The sequence below is a fragment of the Pongo abelii genome, chromosome 10 (assembly GCF_028885655.2).
Source record: "Pongo abelii isolate AG06213 chromosome 10, NHGRI_mPonAbe1-v2.0_pri, whole genome shotgun sequence".
In the NCBI taxonomy this organism is placed as follows: Eukaryota; Metazoa; Chordata; class Mammalia; order Primates; family Hominidae; genus Pongo; species Pongo abelii.
Window position 1 is genome coordinate 20,173,699 of NC_071995.2, and position 18,846 is coordinate 20,192,544.

The 18,846-nt window shown below is 40.5% G+C and overlaps 1 protein-coding gene, 1 non-coding gene and 1 pseudogene across 4 annotated transcripts in view; 1 reads left to right on the forward strand and 2 right to left on the reverse strand.

The window, feature by feature from the left end:
- The window catches only part of AEBP2 (AE binding protein 2), an 80,646-nt gene that overhangs the window by 4,511 nt on the left and 57,289 nt on the right, over positions 1–18,846 (forward strand). For all 3 annotated transcript variants that reach the window (XM_024257201.3, XM_024257202.3, XM_054526931.2), the window contains exon 2: positions 18,430–18,637. In XM_024257201.3, coding sequence (XP_024112969.1) covers positions 18,430–18,637 — 208 coding nt within the window. The remainder of the gene's footprint in view (positions 1–18,429; positions 18,638–18,846) is intronic.
- On the reverse strand, positions 1,937–2,040 carry LOC112135894 (U6 spliceosomal RNA). Its single transcript, XR_002917128.1, has one exon. It is a non-coding gene; the product is annotated as a U6 spliceosomal RNA (small nuclear RNA).
- On the reverse strand, positions 11,895–13,615 carry LOC100444642 (elongation factor 1-alpha 1-like; annotated as a pseudogene).

The following is an 18,846-nucleotide window of genomic DNA, read 5'->3' on the forward strand; positions in this document are numbered from 1 at the left end:
AAGATAGTAGGGAGAAGTATTTAGCTGTGTGAAACCACTAAAAACTAGCTTTTTTTTTACTTTGAACTTTTTTTCTCTTCAGTGAAGCTGAAGTACTCTTTAAAAATTATGCTCTTAGGTTAATTTCAGAGGCTATGGTAACTTTAAAAAATAAAAATAAAAAAATTTTTAAACATAATTTTATTTTCGTTCTTCCAACACAGTATCATGTAAAAATAGTTTAAAATATAGTTGAATGAATGAGTCATCCAAAAAGTGATCAAATGTCAGCACTTGTTACTGAACGTGTATTTATGCTAAAAAAGTTAATGCCAAGAAAATAGAAGACAGTCTCAAGTTCAAGTAGTAAATTAGCTTTTAAATGGAATTTTAATATTTAAAATGCCTGTGGAGTTAGTTTACAAATTAGTACTAGCTATTGAATCAGTTAATATATGAAAGTAAGTACTCTTGGCCAGGCATGTGGCCCACACCTGTGATTCCAGCACTTTGGGAGGCTGAGGAGGGCAGATCACATGAGGTCAGGAGACCAGCCTGAGCATGAACCACCACACCTGGCCTAAATCTTAATATTACTACCTATATTTCGATTTTTGAGTAGTATCTTTGAACTTTAGTTCCTCAACCACGAAACAGGTATTACTCTGAAGTGTTGTTTTGTGGTTCAAGTGAAATAATTTCTGTTAAAGAGTGCTGTGAACTGTTTTGAGGAATCCATCCACGTTGCTTGAATGTGTGCATCTTTTCTGTTGTAGAATGGTATTTTGGAGGGCAGGGACATTTTTGCTTTTTTAGGATCTTTGTAAGTATCTAACATAATATCTTGGGTGTGGTGAATACTCCATTAATTACTAGCATTAAATTGAAAATACCAACAGTAGTATGTATCTATGCATTTATGTATTTATTTTGGGACAGAGTCTTGCTCTGTCACCCAGGCTGGAGTGCAGTGGCGCGATCTCAGCTCACTGCAGCCTCTGCCTCCCGAGTAGCTGGGACCACAGGCACCTGGCCCAACAGTAGTATTTATTTAACGTCTTACTACTTCAGGTCTCTTGTCTATGAAAGGGGGACAATAATGGGTTCCTATCCTGTAAGATTATGTGAATTGTAGAGCATTTGGTACACGTTTATTAAGTGTTTACTATGTGATGGGTATATTCTACAGATGTATATAGAATCCCTGTTATGTGACAGGTGCTTTATTTTTTTTGATATAGGGTCTCACTCTGTCACCCAGGCTGGAGTGCAGTGGTGCAATCTTGGCTCATGGCAGCCTCTGCCTCCCGGGTTCAAGCAATTCTCCTGCCTCAGCCTCCTGAGTACCTGGGATTACAGGCACATGCCACCATGCCCTGCTCATTTTTTTTTTTTGTATTTTTGGTAGAGAGGGTTTCACCATGTTGGCCAGGCTGGTCTCAAACTCTTGACCTTAAATGATCCACTTGCCTCGGCCTCCCAAAGTGCCGGGATTACAGTCATGAGCCACCATGCCCGGCCTCATGCCAGGTACTCTTCTAAATGCTGGGAACACAGCAGGGTATAAAACAAAACCCTTACCTCATGAGTGGCAGAGAGAATCACTGCACAAATGAATTGATAATAGCTAGTAACGTCCATTATTATGAAGTGCTGTACAATCTGGAATGCCCAAAAGTACTGTATCAATCAGGTGTTAGTTGTATGGCAAGAGTCTGCAAATGAGTGTTGCAGAAATTTGCAAAAGGATATGGTAGACTGAAATATTTGATTACAGCATGTACATTTTAATCAGTTTTCTATGACTGTTCTGTGGTGGGCCTAAAAGCCTTCATATGAAACCTTTCATTTTAAATTGTTTTTAATATGTATGTGCAGCTAGTTATAAAAAAAGATAACTAGTTTTCTTCTTTTTTAGACGATAACTAACTGCACGTACATATTAAAAACAATTAGAAAAGAAATGGAATGCTTCATGAATGTGCATGTCATCCTTGTGCAGGGGCCATGCTCATTTTCTCTGTATTCCAAGTTTATCATATATGTTGCTGAAGCAAGCATGCCAGTTATCTATTGGTAAAAAGTTTTGGAATAAGTTTTCTAGTAATGGCAATGCATAGCAGTGGTCTAACCTATGATTAATTTATTTTTGCGGTGAATAGTTTGCATTTGTGAAAGTAGTAATTATATTGGTCTTAAAAACTAAGACCCAATGCGCCCCATTTAGTGATAAGAAACATGACGGTATCACCTCAGATACTTACTTTTTAAAGAGCAGGCTAAAGAGATTCTTGTATTCTGTTTTTTCTGTAAATTGCGACATGGTGCATTCAAATTAGAACTGGAGGCAGGTATGGTTAGTCACACCTGTCATCCCTGCACTTTGGAAGGCCAAGGTGGGAGGATCCCTTGAGCCTAGGAGTTCGAGACCAGCCAGGACAGTGTAACAAGATCCCATCTACAGGCAGGGCACAGTGGCTCACGCCTGTAATCCCAGCACTTTTGGAGGCTGAAGCAGGCGGATCACAAGGTCAGGAGATCAAGACCATCCTGGCTAACGGTGAAACCCCGTCTCTACTAAAAATACAGAAAAAAATTAGCTGGGCATGGTGGCGGGCACCCGTAGTTCCAGCTACTTGGGAGGCTGAGGCAGGAGAATGGCGTGAACCCAGGAGGTGGAGCTTGCAGTGAGCAGAGTTTGTGCCACTGCACTCCAGCCTGGGCGACAGAGCGAGACTCCGTTTCAAAAAAAAAAAAAAAAAGATCCCATCTACAAAAGATGAAAAAATTAGCCAGATGTGGTGGCACATGCCTCAATTCCTAGCTACTTGAAAGGCTGAGGCAGGAGGATCACTTGGGTCCAGGAGTCTGAGGCTGTAGTGAGCTGTGATTGTGCCACTGTAGTCAAACCTGGGTGACAGAGCAAAAAAAATACCAAAAAACCAAAAAACAAATTAGAGTTGGAACGTGTTGTATAGTCAGTGACTAAAGATTTTGTGTGGGAAGGGGGACAGATTTTAGGCTTGGGTAAATGATGAAGAGAGAATTCTAGAAAGCCTAACTGAAACATGTAGGCAGGAATGAGCGTAGCATGCTCAGGAGACTTCCTGCCAACATCTAAGGATGCGCCACTGGACCTGGGAAGTAAGAATTAATGGTGCAAGTGAGGCCTTTTATGCCAACACAGGTGTGTACGTCTCTCAGTATAGGTTTGTGAATCAAATTCTTTTTATTCTCTTCACTTTCTGGCTGCATAATTCCCTAGTTCACATTGAAGTCTTACCTTAAACAGGCTGGTTCCTTGTTAGACATATTGTCAGCATTCCGAGTTCTTTATTGCCCTCACCCCAGTGTGGGTAATTGTTTACCATTTGTCTCCACTGCTGAGTTGTGTGCTCCCTGAGAAGAAAAACCATGTCTGTCTTGATTGGCACTTTATCTGTAGCACCTGGCTATGTAAATGTTATTTATTTCTGAATACATTTTCTTGAGGATTTAATTTAAACAATAGTTCGCATTGTTTTTCCAGACACAACCGTCACTAGAATAACTAAAGGAACGTCGAGTAGTGAAAGAGCATGGACGTAATCTAACTTCTCGGAAGTTGCTTATCTGTAAAATAGGAGCAGTGTTAGGATTAAGTGAGATGACATGCAAAGGGGTTATGTATTTACTTCACAGAGTCATTTATATCCCCATTTCTCATGCAGAGATGGTGCAGTGGAAAGAATACTCCAGTTGAGGATAAGTGATCAGTATTGTAGTCTTGACTTTATTGCTGTCAGGAAATGTGGCAAATTGTTTATTTCTGTGAAGCTCAGATTGATTCTTTTCCTTAAAAATGAGGGTTTTTGACAAAACAGTATAAAGTAATTTGGAGCTCAAATGCGAGGGTACTGCTGTAGAGTTGGCAAGTACTTTAAATACAATTAAACAAATAGATAATATATTATCTTCTTTAAACAAACTCGGAATATTGCCGTGTGTGGCTTTGTTATATCCAGGATCTCAAGGATATTTTAGGTAGGTTCTTTTGGGTTTAAAAATCACCGTATTTCTTTTTTAAAAATTTTTTTATTTTTGAAAATAGAGACTAGGTCTTGCTATGTTGCCGAGACTGGTTTTCAACTCTTGGGCTCCAGTGATTCTCTCTCCTTGGCCTCCCAAAGTGCTGGGATTACAGGCGTGAGCCACCGTGCCTGGCCAGAAGTCATCATATTTCTACTTTATATTTATGGTGTTGTATTGAAATATCCATTTGTGTTTATTTCCTCTAGGCTATAACATTTTAAAAGTAAAGGTCAGGCCGGACATGGTGGCTCACACCCGTAGTAAAAATACAAAAATTAGGCGCATGCCTGTAATCCCAGCTACTTGGGAGGCTGAGGCAGGAGAATAGCTTGAACCCGGGAGGTGGAGGTTGCAGTGATCCGAGATCGTGCCATTGTGCTCCAGCCTGGGCAACAGAGCAAGACTCCATCTCAAAAAAAAAAAAAAAAAAAAAAAAAAGTAAAGATCAGGTCTCATTTATACTTGCAGAACTTGCCTTCTGCACTCACTTAGTATGTCGTAGCCTGTATTCATTCTCAGTAATTGTTGAATTCAACTGAATGTGGAAATACCTGATTGCATATTTCTTTCTCAGTTTCATTAGTGTGGCTGATGAAAGAAAAAGAGAACAGTTTTTTTTGTTTTGTTTGTACTTCGAGACAGGGTCTTGCTCTGTCACTCAGGCTGGAGTGCAGTGGTACCATCACAGCTCACTGCAGCCTCAAACTCCTGGACCCAAGTGACTGTGCTGCCTCAGCCTTCCAAATTGCTGGAGCTACAGGCATGCAGTACCATGCCCAGCTAATTTTTTCATTTTTTGTAGAGATGGGGTCTCCGTGTGTTGCCCAGGCTGGTCTCGAACCCCTGAGCTCAAGCAGTCCTCCCACCTTGGCCTCCCAAAGTACAGGGATTACAGGTGTGAGCCACCACACCTGGCCATCATTACTTTTCATAAATATTTTTTAAAGTACAAAGAGTAGATGAATTGGCAATAGATTTTTTAGTGTTATAAATTAATCTTGGAAATTGTTATTTCAACATGTGTTTTGAGGTGTTGAGTCAAGAATGACAGTAGTCATTCTTGTCAGAAATGCATACTGAAATCATCTGATTTTTTCCTCAGAATTTCCTTAGGAAAGATCTTTTTGTGATTTAATACTAATTAAACCTTCAAATGTAATTGCTTCTTTATTAAATGGGTGTTGTTCTTCATAGTGGATTTTTTTTTTTAAACATACCATCTTTGTGTATATACATTTCTCCGGAAATGTTTGTGAAAAGGTAAAGATAACTTCCTTAGTGTAATTGTGTTGAAGTGGAATGTTTCTAGTGTTTGTGAAGATGTCAGTTGCTGGCTGATATTTTAAGCTGGATGAAAAATGTGGGTGAAGTAATCTTAAAGGGTGATAGATTTGATATGAGAAATTTAAAGTAATGTGCTCAGTGCATAGTGGTGATAAAAGAATGTAGCCTACTTGTTTTCCATAGACTATATTTCATCATTGTTGCATAAAGTCCCTTTTGGCCAATTTAGTGAATGCTGCTGGGTCTTCCGGAGAGAAAATCGTTTGTCTTTAACCAGAGAAATAATTGTGGGGATAGAAAGTAGTCTTTTTCTTGATGAAAAAAAATTCATTTTAGCTTTTTAAATTACAGTGATAATAGCTTGTAGTAATAGTGATAATATCTTGGTTTTGGCTAATGATTTTTAATGTGCTTCCAGTTAATTTTTTAAAAAATTTTTTTAGTGTGACAAAGCCATATATTTTACTTGCCTTAAAAAATACTACTTAAGTTTCTCGCTAAAAATGGTGAGCATTTACTATGTGCAAGGCTCTGACTAGGTTTGGGAGTTTACTCTGAATAGAGGTTTATAGGTGACAGTACAAATTAACTGGATCATATGGGAGCAGAATTCCTTCCACCTTAGGTGAATAGGAAGGGCCTTAGGGAAATCTGACTTATTTATAACACACACATGTAATAAAATAGGCACTTGTCTTTACTTTTTTTTCCTAATTGAGTTTATAGACCAAAAAGCCTACAGCACCACCACAGTTTTGAAAGCAAAATCAGGTAGCCTTACAGAATCTGATGTGTCTAAGTTCCTTAATCCTGTTTAAGACCAGTTTTATAATTTGCTCTTTGTCCTTCGTAAGTAGAAAAAGTGACTACCCCATTGCCCTGGGAAGGAATGTTTGGAGTTGGATTTGATGTTGTCATTGTTAGGCTCAAATCTGTTTCAGTGGCCTAAGTTCTAAATTTGGGACAATTTCTTTCTACCCTCAGTGTTGCTTTCTATGACTGACCTTGAATTTTTATGAAGCTAATTGACTTGTAGGAATCAAATTTAATAGTTTTATCTTGTTAGTAAAACTATCTGCCTGAATGGGTCAAATTTTATGTAGATGTTAAATATCTCTTTTGTGTTATGCACTATGAATGTACAAAACCAAAGAACTTTTGCTTGTGTGCTACACTAGATGAAAGTTTTGCATACTAGATGAAAATGTCAGCCTGGCACGGTGACTCATGCCTGTAATCTCAGCATTTTGGGAGGCTGAGGAGGGAGGATAGCTTCAACCCAGGAGTTTGAGACCAGCCTAAGCAACATAGTGAGATCCCATTTCTACCAAAAAAAAAAAAAAAAAAGCCAGATGTAGTGGTGCATACTTGTAGTCCCAGCTACTCAGGAGGCTGAGATGGGAGGATCGTTTGAACCTGGGAAGTTGAGGCTGCAATGAACTATGATTGTGCCACTGTACTCCTGCCTGAGTGACAAGAGTGAGACGTTGTCTCAAAAAAAAAAGGGTCATTTTTTTTTTAGTTGCACTAAAGGAGTGTTAGTGCCATTTTGATGTATACTGTAGGCTGTATTTCAATTGTTTCTTGAATCAGTAGTTCATTCAAGTTTCTCCTTTGAATGTATACTAGTATGACAGTTTTTTTTGGCATTACTGTTTTGCACTTGTTTGACTATGGGCAAATCTTAGTTTATCTGAAAGAAAAGGATACGAATAACAGTTTATTAGAGTTGTAAGCATTAGAGTTAATACACATCAAACATTGTTGCAGTTATTATGGCTGCATGACAGCCCTTTTCCAATATTTAGTAGTTTAAAACTACAGCATTTATTTTATTTATGAATCTATGATTTGGGCCGGGTTCTGCAGGGTCAGCTCATTTCTGCTCTACTTGGTATCAGCTTGTGGAAGCAGCTTAAAGATGGGGGACTGGAATCAGAATGCCCACTGACTCATGTCATGTATCTGTCACATGTCTGGTGCCTGGACTGGGAAGACTCAAAACAGATGGGGGTCAGAACAGCTGGGGCTTCTCAGGCATCCCTCTCTAGCTCTGTGTATGTTCTTCACGGGATCTCTTCAACTTTGCGGCTTCAGGGGAGCCAGATTTCTTAAATGGTAGTTGAGGACTTCCAAGCTGAGTGTTCTGAGAGCGAGCCAGGCTGAAACTGTGTTTCCTTTTATGACTTAGCCTTGGAAGTCTGGCAGCATCACTTCTGCAGTAGTCTCAGGCCTGATCAAATTCAAGGGCAGGTAATACAAACCACACCTATAGTGCTGTATAATAAGAAGAGGAGTTAAGGATGGGGTCTTTCAAAAGTGACCATTTTTTAATTTTTTTTTTTTTTTTTTTTTTAAGAGACAAGGTCTCGCTTGCTGGGTTGCCCAGGCTGGAGTGCAGTGGCTATTCACAGGCACAGTCATGGCATAGTGCAATGTTGAGCTCTGATACTCAAGCCATCCTACCACCTTAGCCTCCTGAGTAGCTGGGACTACAGTTGTGCATCACTGCACCTGGCATAAAAGTGGCCATCTTTTATTTTTATTTATTTATTTTTGAGATGGATTCTTGCTCTCTCACCCAGACGGGAGTGCAGTGGCACAATCTTGGTTCACTGCACTTCTGCCTCTTGGGTTTAAGCGATCCTGCTGCCTCAGCCTCCTAAGTAGCTGGGATTACAGGCATGCGCCCACACACTCAGCTAATTTTTGTATTTTTAGTAGAGGTAGGGTTTCACCATGTTGGCCAGGCTGGTCTCAAACTCCTGACCTCAAGTGATCCGCCCACCTCACCCTCCCAGAGTGCTGGGATTTTTATTTTTATTGAGATGGAGTTTCACCATATTACACAGGCTGGTCTTGAACTCCTGGATTCAAGTGATGTGTCTGCCTCGACCTCCCAAAGTGCTAGGATTACAGGCAAGAGCCACTACTCCTGGCCAAAAGTGGCCATCTTTAAAAAAATACGATCTGACACAAGCACATAGAACAATGCAGGATATATAGCAAATGCTCAGTGTTAGCTGTTAATATAAAAAGTAGAAAGAAGATTTAGAGTGCCTTTTGCTATTTTATATAGTAGTTTACATAATTGCTTTTTTTTTTCCTTAATAGTCATAACCTGTAACAGGCAAGGTTGTTAATGGTTTTCTTTTTCTTTTTTTGTTGTTGTTCATGGTTTTCTTGAAGTACCTGTTTCATTTGGTTGTTTTAGCTTTTAATCCCTTTGTCAAGCCTAGACTAAATATTAGGGCAAATAATTATAATCTGTTTCAATGAATGAAGATGAGAAATGGTAACTCAAGTAAAGAATTTTTACTCTTAGAGTTGTGCATTAGGTGTACAACTTCAGAGTTCTTAAGATATAGGGGATTCTTAAATGCTTTTGCAATGTTTTGAATTTTACTCTTTAAGAAATTGATTATAAGGGCGGGAGAGACATACTGTAATCTTTCTAGTGTAAGTGGCAGTTTTGTAGATGAAAGGAATATCACCTGGTAGCTGAATGATAGTTTACCTGTTAATATGATTAGATTAGGATTTCCTTTGTATTGTTGTAATGTTTACCTAGTTTGATAGACTTTAAAAAACTATATAGACTTACTTTTTTTTTTTTTTTTGAGACGGAGTCTCACTTTGTCGCCCAAGCTGGAGCGCAGTAGCATGATCTCGGCTCACTGCAAGCTCCGCCTCCCAGGTTCATGCCATTCTCCTGCCTCAGCCTCCTGAGTAGCTGGGACCACGGGCGCCCGCCACCACGCCCGGTTAATTGTTTTGTATTTTTAGTAGAGATGGGGTTTCACTGTGTTAGCCAGGATGGTCTCGATCTCCTGACCTTGTGATCCACCCACCTCAGCCTCCCAAAGTGCTGGGATTACAGGTGTGAGCCACCGTGCCCAGCCGACTTATGTTCTTTCTTAAAAGTTTTTTTGTAGAGATGGGGTCTTGTCATGTTGCCCAGGCTGGTCTCGAACTCTTGGCCTCAAGCATTCCTCTCACCTTGGCCTCCCAACATGTTGGGATTATAGGCATGAACCACTGTGCCTGACCTATATACTTTTTTTTTTGAGAAGTAGTCTTGCTCTTTTGCTCTTTTGCTTGATCGATCTCAGCTCACTGCAGCCTCCACTTCCTGGGTTCAAACGATTCTCCTGCCTCAGCCTCCTATGTAGCTGGGATTACAGGCACGCAACACCATGCCCGGCTAATTTTTGTGTTTTTAGTAGAGACGGGGTTTTGCCATGTTGGCTAGGCTGGTCTCAAACTCCTGAACTCAGGTGATCCGCCCGCCTTGGCCTCCCAAAGTGCTGGGATTATAGGCGTGAGCCACTGCACCCGGACAAATGAATTTAAATTTGAAGTGAGTGTTTGTGGATGATACATGTTTATGTCAGTTTTAGCATCCAGTTTCTTTCTTTCTTTGTTTTTTGAGACAGAGTCTTGCTCTGTCACCCGGGCTGGAGTGCGGTGGAGGCGGGATCACAGCTCACTGCAAACTCCATCCACCTCCATGGCTCAAGTGATTCTCCCTGCCTCAGCCTCCCAAAGTTCTGGGATTACAGGCTTGATCCACCATGCCTGGCCCCCAATTTATATCTTTATTCTGTTTTGGCTGCTTGGTTCTGCAAATCTGATTTGGAGATATGGACAGTCTCCATGTCTCCATGTGTACCTTAGTTCTTTTTTAAATAGAGATGGGGTCTCGCCGTGTTGCCAGGCTGATCTCCACCTCCTGAGCTTAAGCGGTTGGCCGCCTCTGCCTCTCAAAGTGCTGGGATTAACAGATGTGAGCAACTGCGCTGATGACCACATTAGTTCTACTGATTTAGGAACAGGGATTAGTAGTAAGGACATTTTATTTGGAAGACAACATTGTTTATTGACTTTAATTGTTTTCACTTCCTGTCACAAATGCAAAAGTGACCAGAACCTCACACTGAACTCTTAATACTGTTTTATGTCAACTTTTAATTGTTACCACACACACACACACACACACTTGGCTAGACCCGTAAGTGAGGGGAAGATTCACAAAGTAATTGTGGGGAAAGGTCTTTAATTGGTTAAGGTATAAGGTATACGATTTGCAGGCATGATTTTATGTGAATGAAGATGTGAAGGCTTAAATTAGGGTGGTAGAAACACCAGTGCAGCAGAGCCGTAGCCTTTTTACTCAGTGATGTATTCATAGAAAATTCTGAAATTCGTAGATTTTAGTTTTTTTGAATGTCAATAAATTATGCTTGATTTCAGGTTATATACTCTCAATCCTTCAAGTCCTTGTCCTCTACCTTCCTTTAAAGTTAGACATTTCAGTGCTTGCTTTGGCAGCACATATACTGAAAAAAATAAAGTTGGACATTTCAGTAGGCTAGACCTCACCAAAGATACGGCAGGTGGGTGGAGGGGGGAGAATGACCCAAAGTTACCAAGGAAAATCTACAACACAAATGAATTTGCTCACAGAACCGAAAAGAAGACTGCCGATAAGGCTTGCCCCTATCCATTTGACCTCAGACTGAATTTCAAATTCAGCAGTTAACCTCAGAATAAAATAAAGGTATTCCCATTTAGAAACATATTCTTTTGCTCTGTTTTAGGGAGGTACTCAAGCTTTGGTGGTTCTCAGTTTTTTTTTTCATGAGATAGAATCTTGCTCTGTCATCCAGGCTGGAGTGCAGTGGCACAATCATAGCTCACTGCAGCCTTGGACTTGTAGCAATCCTCCCACCTTAGCCTCCTGTGTAGCTGGGATTATAGGCACGTACCAACATGCCCAGCTAATTTTTTTTTTTTAAGAGACAAGGTCTTGCTATGTTGCCCAGGTTGCTCTTGAACTTCCAGCCTCTAGAAATCCTCCCGCTGCAGCCTCCCAAGTTGCGCCTGGCGGAAGTCATATTTCAATAGCCCTTTAAGATAATTGTGTTGCAATTTGGTAATAAGACAACACTTGGCAAGTGGTAGTTTCTTAAAGATTATTTGCAATGTGCAATCAGAAACCATATTAGTGAACTTTTCTCAGTTACTTTAAGACCGTAGTTTTGTCCTTCTCAGTCATGGTAACATAAGCATCCATGTATTGCTTCCTATGCTCATGCACCTTGTCATTTAGCAAAGTGATCTTTATAACTTCCTCAGTATTGGCAACCGTGTCAGCCCTGGTCATGTCCACCAAGCAGATACTTGCCTGGAAGCAATTCGAGTCTCAAAGTTGGGGCTGTTCTGGATATATGAGTGAGACAGGCTTCGAATTTCCAAAGGAAACCATTTTTATAAAATCATACAGTTGGTCGCTCTAGCTGTTGGGTGGAAAACTGGTCTGCTAGGTAGTTTCTAAACTAAGGGAAAAGAGAAAAAGGAGAATGTTGCTGATGTTGAAAATATCTCAGGTTGCTCCCTAAATATTCCATTGACATCTCTAACAACGTGTGTGTAGGTGTTTTTTAAACTTAAAAATTTGGTTTACCATTTTACCATATGAAACAATTTCTTAGATGGTCTCGTCAGTTTCAGTTAGGTAACAATACTAGTCAAAGAGATCTTTTTTTTTTTTCCTCATTAAACTTTTTTAATGGCTCTCAAAATTCTTTGACAAATATTTGGTCAAGTTGTTTCCATTAAAAAGTACTGATTTTAAAAACTAATAACTTAAAACTGCCACACACAAAAAAGAAAACCAAAGTGGTCCACAAAACATTCTCCTTTCCTTCTGAAGGTTTTACAATGCATTGTTATAACCAGTCTTTTACTACTAAACTTAAATGGCCAATTGAAACAAACAATTCTGAGACCATTCTTCCACCACTGATTAAGACCAGGGTGGCAGGTATTAGGGATAATATTCATTTAGCCTTTTGAGCTTTTTGGGCAGATTTGGTGACCTTGCCAGCTCCAGCAGCCTTCTTGTTCACTGCTTTGATGACATCCACCGCAACTGTCTGTCTCATATCATGAACAGCAACGCGACTCAGAGGTGGGTAGTCTGAGAAGCACTCAACACACATGGGCTTGCCAGGAACCATACCAACGTTGGCAGCATCACCAGAGTTGAAGAAGTTAGGGCTGTCTTCCAGCATTTTGCCAACATGGCAATCCATCTTTTCCTTCAGCTCAGCAAACTTGCATGCAGTGTGAGCTGTGTGGCAGTCCAGTGCCAGGGCATAGCCAGCACTTATTTGGCCTGGATGGTTCAGGGTAATCACTTGAGCAGTGAAGCCAGCCGCTTCCATTGGTGGGTCGTCTTTGCTGTCACCAGCATCATTGCCATGACGAACATCCTTGACAGACACATTCTTGACATTGAAGCCCGCATTGTCCCCAGGAAGAGTTTCACTCAAAGCTTCATGGTGCATTTTGACAGATTTTACTTCAGTTTTAATGTTGACTGGAGCAAAGGTGACCACCATACCAGGTTTGAGAACGCCGGTCTCCACTTGGCCAACAGGAACAGTACCAATACCACCAATTTTTGTAGACATCCTGGAGAGGCAGGCAAAGCGGCTTGTTAGTTGGATGAGTTGGTGGTAAGATGTAGTCCAGAGCCTCAAGCAGCATGGTTCCACTGGTATTGCCATCCTTACGGGAGGATTTTCATCCCTTGAACCAAGGCATGTTAGCACTTGGCTCCAGCATGTTGTCACCATTCCAACCAGAAATTGGCAAAAATGCTTCTGTGTCGGGGTTGTAGCCGATTTTCTTAATTTAAGTGTTGACTTCCTTAACAATTTCCTCATATCTCTTCTGGCTGTAGGGTGGCTCAGTGGAATCCATTTTGTTAACACTGACAATTAGTTGTTTCACACCCAGTGTGTAAGCCAGAAGGGCATGCTCCTAGGTCTGTCCATTCTTGGAGATAACCAGCTTCAAATTCACCAACACTGGCAGCAACAAGCAGGACAACACAGTCAGCCTAAGATGTCCTGTAATCATGTTTTTGGTGAAGTCTCTGTGTCCTAGGGCATGAATGATAGTCAGGTATCACTTGCTGGTCTCAAATTTCCACAAGGAGGTATCAATGGTGTTACCACGTTCACGCTCAGCTTTCAGTTTATCCAAGACCCAGGCCTACTTGAAGGAGCCCTTTCCCATCTCAGCAGCCTCCTTCTCAAATTTTTCAATGGTTCTTTTGTCTATGCTACCACATTTGTAGTTCAGATGGCCAGTAGTGGTGGACTTCTCTGAATCTACGTGTCCAATGACGACAATGTTGATATGAGTCTTTTCCTTTCCCATTTTGGCTTTTAGGGGTAGTTTTCACGACACCTGTGTTCTGGCAGCAAACCCGTTGTGAAAAGAAAAAAAAGCTAGTCAGAGAGATCTTTTCGGTTCCTTCTACTCAAAATGTCACAGCAGTATCAAGCGGGCACTTGTTAGAAATGCTTTAACTCAGGACCTACCCTAAACCTACTGAATCAGAATCTGCAGTTAATAAGGGCCCATTTGATTTGTATACACATGAAAGTTTGAGAAACACTGCTTTAGATTATCTAAGCTGTCTGCATGGTGTGAGTGTATTGTCTGGCTTAGGTATTCTTCCAACTGTCAGGCTGTGTAGGTCTTCACATTTCATGAAATCAGTAGGTGTTCGTTGAAAAGGAGAATTAACTGTGTGAAAAAATTTAACATATGTATGGTCCTAGAAATACTATAGGTGGATTGTCTCTTGTTACATAACGTATTATAGGAGGAAGGGCACTGCTTTCTGTGAAATTGCTATGTAGCTCAGGGTCCTGTCACAATCAGAAGTTACCTGTCATTTGTTTTCTGTCCTCTACTGTTGCATCAGGTCTGTTGCCTTCATCAGTTGAGAGAATGGAGAGGACCACTGGTGGCAGCATGGGTCTGGGGCCAAAAGGGAGCCTGGAGGCTTAGGATTGGATACTTTCTAGAAGTTGGAGGAGCCTAAGAGGGGTTGTGAAGCAGAACTTCTGTTGGCCCTGTTCAGCTTGGGGGAGACTCTGTGTGGGATGTCTTGAGTGTCCCAGGACCTGCCTCTCACCTTGTCTGCCATTATATTCACAGCTTAGTCTCCAGTGGTAGGGAAAGCTCATGCTCTTAACATTTATATTGTGCTGTCTTTATGAGGAGCTGTATCCACATGAAGTATTGTTTCAAGTATGTGATATCACACATAGACTCAACAATGCTTACTGTTAACAGATTTTGGACTTTTTTTATATGGTTCCTTTTCTTTGGTAAAGGTAATAAGCAAAAGTACATGAAGGACTATGTAGATAGACAGATTCCATAATGATGTTTCGCAGCTGTATAAATCTCTCTTAATCTTACTTTGTCCAGTTAAAAAAAAATTGATTTGGTTTTCAACTAATTTTGGACTTTTTAATAAAAGCAGTATAGGTACAACATGGTTAAAATGGTATAAAAGGGTATATACAGTGAAAGATAAGTTTGTCTCCCACTCTTCCCTTCCCCCAAATATTTACTAGGTTTCATATATCTTTCTGTGCCTTTGGAGACTAGCTGTATCTCTGTCTCCCTCCCCCACTTAGGTATGCAAATTGGATCATTACTACCCTGCACTTGTGTGTGTTTTACTTAACTATACCTTGGAGATTGTTCCATGATAGTTCATTGAGTTTTTTGTTGCTTTTCCTGAGATTGTTTATAAGTTGGTTATGATTGGTTGTTCAGTTAGAATTATTAGTATTTGCCTTGGAGTTAAATTAGTATAGTTTATGTAAGTATGTGCTTTACAGTTGAATGTTTTAAAATATATAAAGCAAGTGATAGGGAAAATAGGTAACCATTTCAGGGTTAAGGGCCTCATGAGACTTGAATTTCTTTTTTTATTTTTATTTATTTTTTTTGAGACGGAGTCTTGCTCTGTTGCCCAGGCTGGAGTGCAGTGGTGCGATCTGGGCTCACCGCAAGCTCTGCCTCCTGGGTTCATGCCATTCTCCTGCCTTAGCCTCCTGAGTAGCTGGGACTGCAGGCGCCTGCCACTATGCCTGGCTAATTTTTTGTGTTTTTAGTACAGACGGGGTTTCACTGTGTTAGCCAGGATGGTCTCGATCTCCTGACCTTGTGATCTGCCCGCCTCTGCCTCCCAAAGTGCTGGGATTACAGGCGTGAGCCACTGTGCCCGGCTGGGGGAAACTTGAAATTTCTAGGGTTTAAATAAAATATGTATTTCGGTATAGAAAAACCACCATACCCAAGGCTAGTCTTGCAACAACAAACAATATATGCATATTCAGATATTCAAGAGCTGATTCACATTTGAGAGTTTACAGAGATTACAGAGTTTTAGAATGAAGCCTTAGAGTTGCAATTTAGAATCTATATTGACTAGGCAGGTAAATATATATTTATTGCATTTAACTAACTAGGTAGGTAGATAAATGAGTTTAAATACTAGAATATCCTTTAAAGGAAAACCTGAGACATTTTTCATATCTGAAGCATCCTACAAAAATATCTTTGCTTTTAAAAATGGATACGTTTCTAGCATGGGCAGCAAAACAAGACTCTGCCACTACAAAAAATAGAAAAATTAGCTGGGTGCAGTGGCCCATGCCTGTAGTCCCAGTACTTTGGGAGGCCAAGGCAGGAGGATTGCTTGAGCCCAGCCTGGGCAACATAAAGAGACCTCATCTCTACAGAAATTAAAAAAATCTAGTCGGCCGTAGTGGTGCACACCTGTAGGCCCGGCTACTCAGGAGGCTGAGGTGGGAGGATCACTTGAGCCTGGTAGGTCAAGGCTGCAATGAGCCGTGATAGCACCACTGCACTATAGGCTTGGCAACGGAGTGAAGACCCTGTCTTAACATCCCCCCACCCCCTACAATGGGTACATTTGATGTTAGACACAGATCATTGTAAAGCTTACTTAAGCTAACAAAATTCATGTAAATTTTCTCAGGTGTGAGTGAATAGGTTGTATTGGTATATAGGTGAATGTTCTTTTTATTTTTTGAGACAGAGTCTCGCTCTGTCGCCCAGGCTGGAGTGCAGTGGCGTTACCTTGGCTCACTGCAACCTCCTCCTCCCAAGTTCAAGCAGTTCTTTGTCTCAGCCTCCCGAGTAGCTGGGATTACAGGTGTGCGCCATCATGCCCAGCTAATTTTTGTATTATTAGTAGAGACGTGGTTTCACCATCTTGACCACGCTGGTCTTGAACTCCTGACCTTGTGATCCACCCACCTCGGCCTCCCAGAGTGCTGGGATTATAGGCGTGAGCCACCGCGCCGGCCTGAATGTTCTTTTTTTTTTTTGAGACGGAGTGTAGCTCTGTCGCCCAGGCTGGAGTGCAGTGCCGCTATCTCTGCTAACTGCAATCTCCGCCTCCTGGGTTCACACCATTCTCCTGCCTCAGCCTCCCGAGTAGCTGGGACTTGCAGGCACACACTACCATGCCTGGCTAATTTTTTGTATTTTTAGTAGAAACGGGGTTTCACCATGTTAGCCAGGATAGTCTCGATCTCCTGACCTTGTGATCTGCCTGCTGCGGCCTCCCAAAGTGCTGGGATTACAGGCATGCACCACTGTGCCCAGCCTGAATGTTCTTTTTTTAAGAAGGTATATGCTGTGGTTGACTGTCATGGTGCCTGCAATTTTAAAATGATTCAGAGAAACAGATTACAGATAGCAAATAGGGTAAAATGTTAATTGAATTCAGATTTAGCTGTATTTTGTGTCTTTGAAATTTTCCGTGATAAAAACTTCGCGGGAGGGAAGCATACCTCTTTAAAGTTAATATAATTTTCACAACTTGACTTGTGTTGTTTCTTAAATAGCAAGCAGATACACACCTTTTCATAAATTTAGTCTGAAAACATTCTTTCTCTTGACCCTTATGATTGAAGTGACTTTAATGTAATTTATTTATTGAGAAGATTTTGGAAAAAGAAAATAAGTGAATTGCTTTTAAAATGGAGGCGGAAGTGTGGTACATTTTATTAAGATGTGAATTTTTGAGCATTTTGACCACTGGTATATACTTTTTTAGTAAATAAAAGAGTTACTACTGTGTAATACTTTATTTTATTTTATTTTTTGAGACGGAGTTTTGCTCTTGTTGACCAGGCTGGAGTGCAATGGCATGATACTTTATTTTATTTTATTTTATTTTTTGAGGTGGAGTTTTGCTCGTTGACCAGGTTGGAGTGCAACGGTGCGATCTCGGCTCACTCCAACCTCCGCCTCCTGGGTTCAAGAGATTCTCCTGCCTCAGCCTCCCGAGTAGCTGGGATTACAGGCACCTGCCACCACACCCGGATAATTTTTTGTATTTTTAGTAGCAGTGGGGTTTCACCATGTTGGCCAGGCTGGTCTCGAACTCCTGGCCTCAGGTAGTCCACCTGCCTCGGCCTCCCAAAGTGCTGGAATTACAGGAGTGAGCCACCACATCCAGCCTTATGTAATACTTTAGTAAATAAAAAGTAAAAGGGAATTATTGGCATTTTCAGTCTTTTTTTTTTTTTTTTTTTTTTTTTATGGCTAGAGATGAGTTAAAAAAATAAAATAAAATTTTAGGGCTAGCAGAAGATTTTTCGGTTGGACTTTAGAAAAATCAGAGACCAGTTTTCTCTCTTCTGCTTTTTTATTTAGCAGGGAAAATACTGCAAAATTTCCCCAATTCTCTGACATGGAAAGAAGTAGGATGTGGCAGCAGTTATATTTTCAGATTAATGAATAGAAGAGATTTCAGGTCAACAAGTGATTTGCAGAGCCATAAAGATAATGCTTTGATTGTGAATTATTTACAGCTGGAAACTCTTACTTTCTCATGCTTCTTTGAACTGTGGAAGGGATGAGATGTGATAAGCTGTGTGTGTGGGGGTGTGGGTGTGGTTTGTTTTCTGTAAGATATAGTATTGAGTTCATGCCTGCCAAAAGTTGCTTGAATTATTCCATATCTGATTTTGAGGTACTGTCGTGTTTCTGTCTTGATTTGTACTTCATTGCCAACTAATTAATTTAAAAGCATTGTTGTTTTCTAATGGAGAATATGGTTACTGTGCTTTGTTCACATGGAGCAGAATGTCAAGTGGTAATCTTAATTAAATATTTATAAGATCATATTCATGTTAGTGAATTTCTAGGAATAACACAGCCTTTTTTCTTCTTTTGTAGCATAAGCAGTACTATAATGGATGTAGACAGCACAATTTCCAGTGGGCGTTCAACTCCAGCAATGATGAATGGACAAGGAAGCACTACTTCTTCAAGCAAAAATATTGCCTATAATTGTTGTTGGGACCAGTGCCAGGCTTGCTTCAACTCTAGCCCAGATCTGGCAGATCACATCCGTTCCATACATGTAGATGGTCAGCGAGGAGGGGTTGGTTTTGTCATTTCTTTTTTTCACTCCCTGTTTTCGTTAGTTTTATTAATTTATGATTGCTAGTTAGGCTTTTTTGCTGAAAGTAATTTGGGATTATTTTTACACAGGCTTAGTTTTTTCAAGTGAATTTTTAATAATTATTTCCCATATACTTGATAGAATCAAATAAAAATAGGGTATGTGCTGGATTTTAGTTTGCTTTTAGA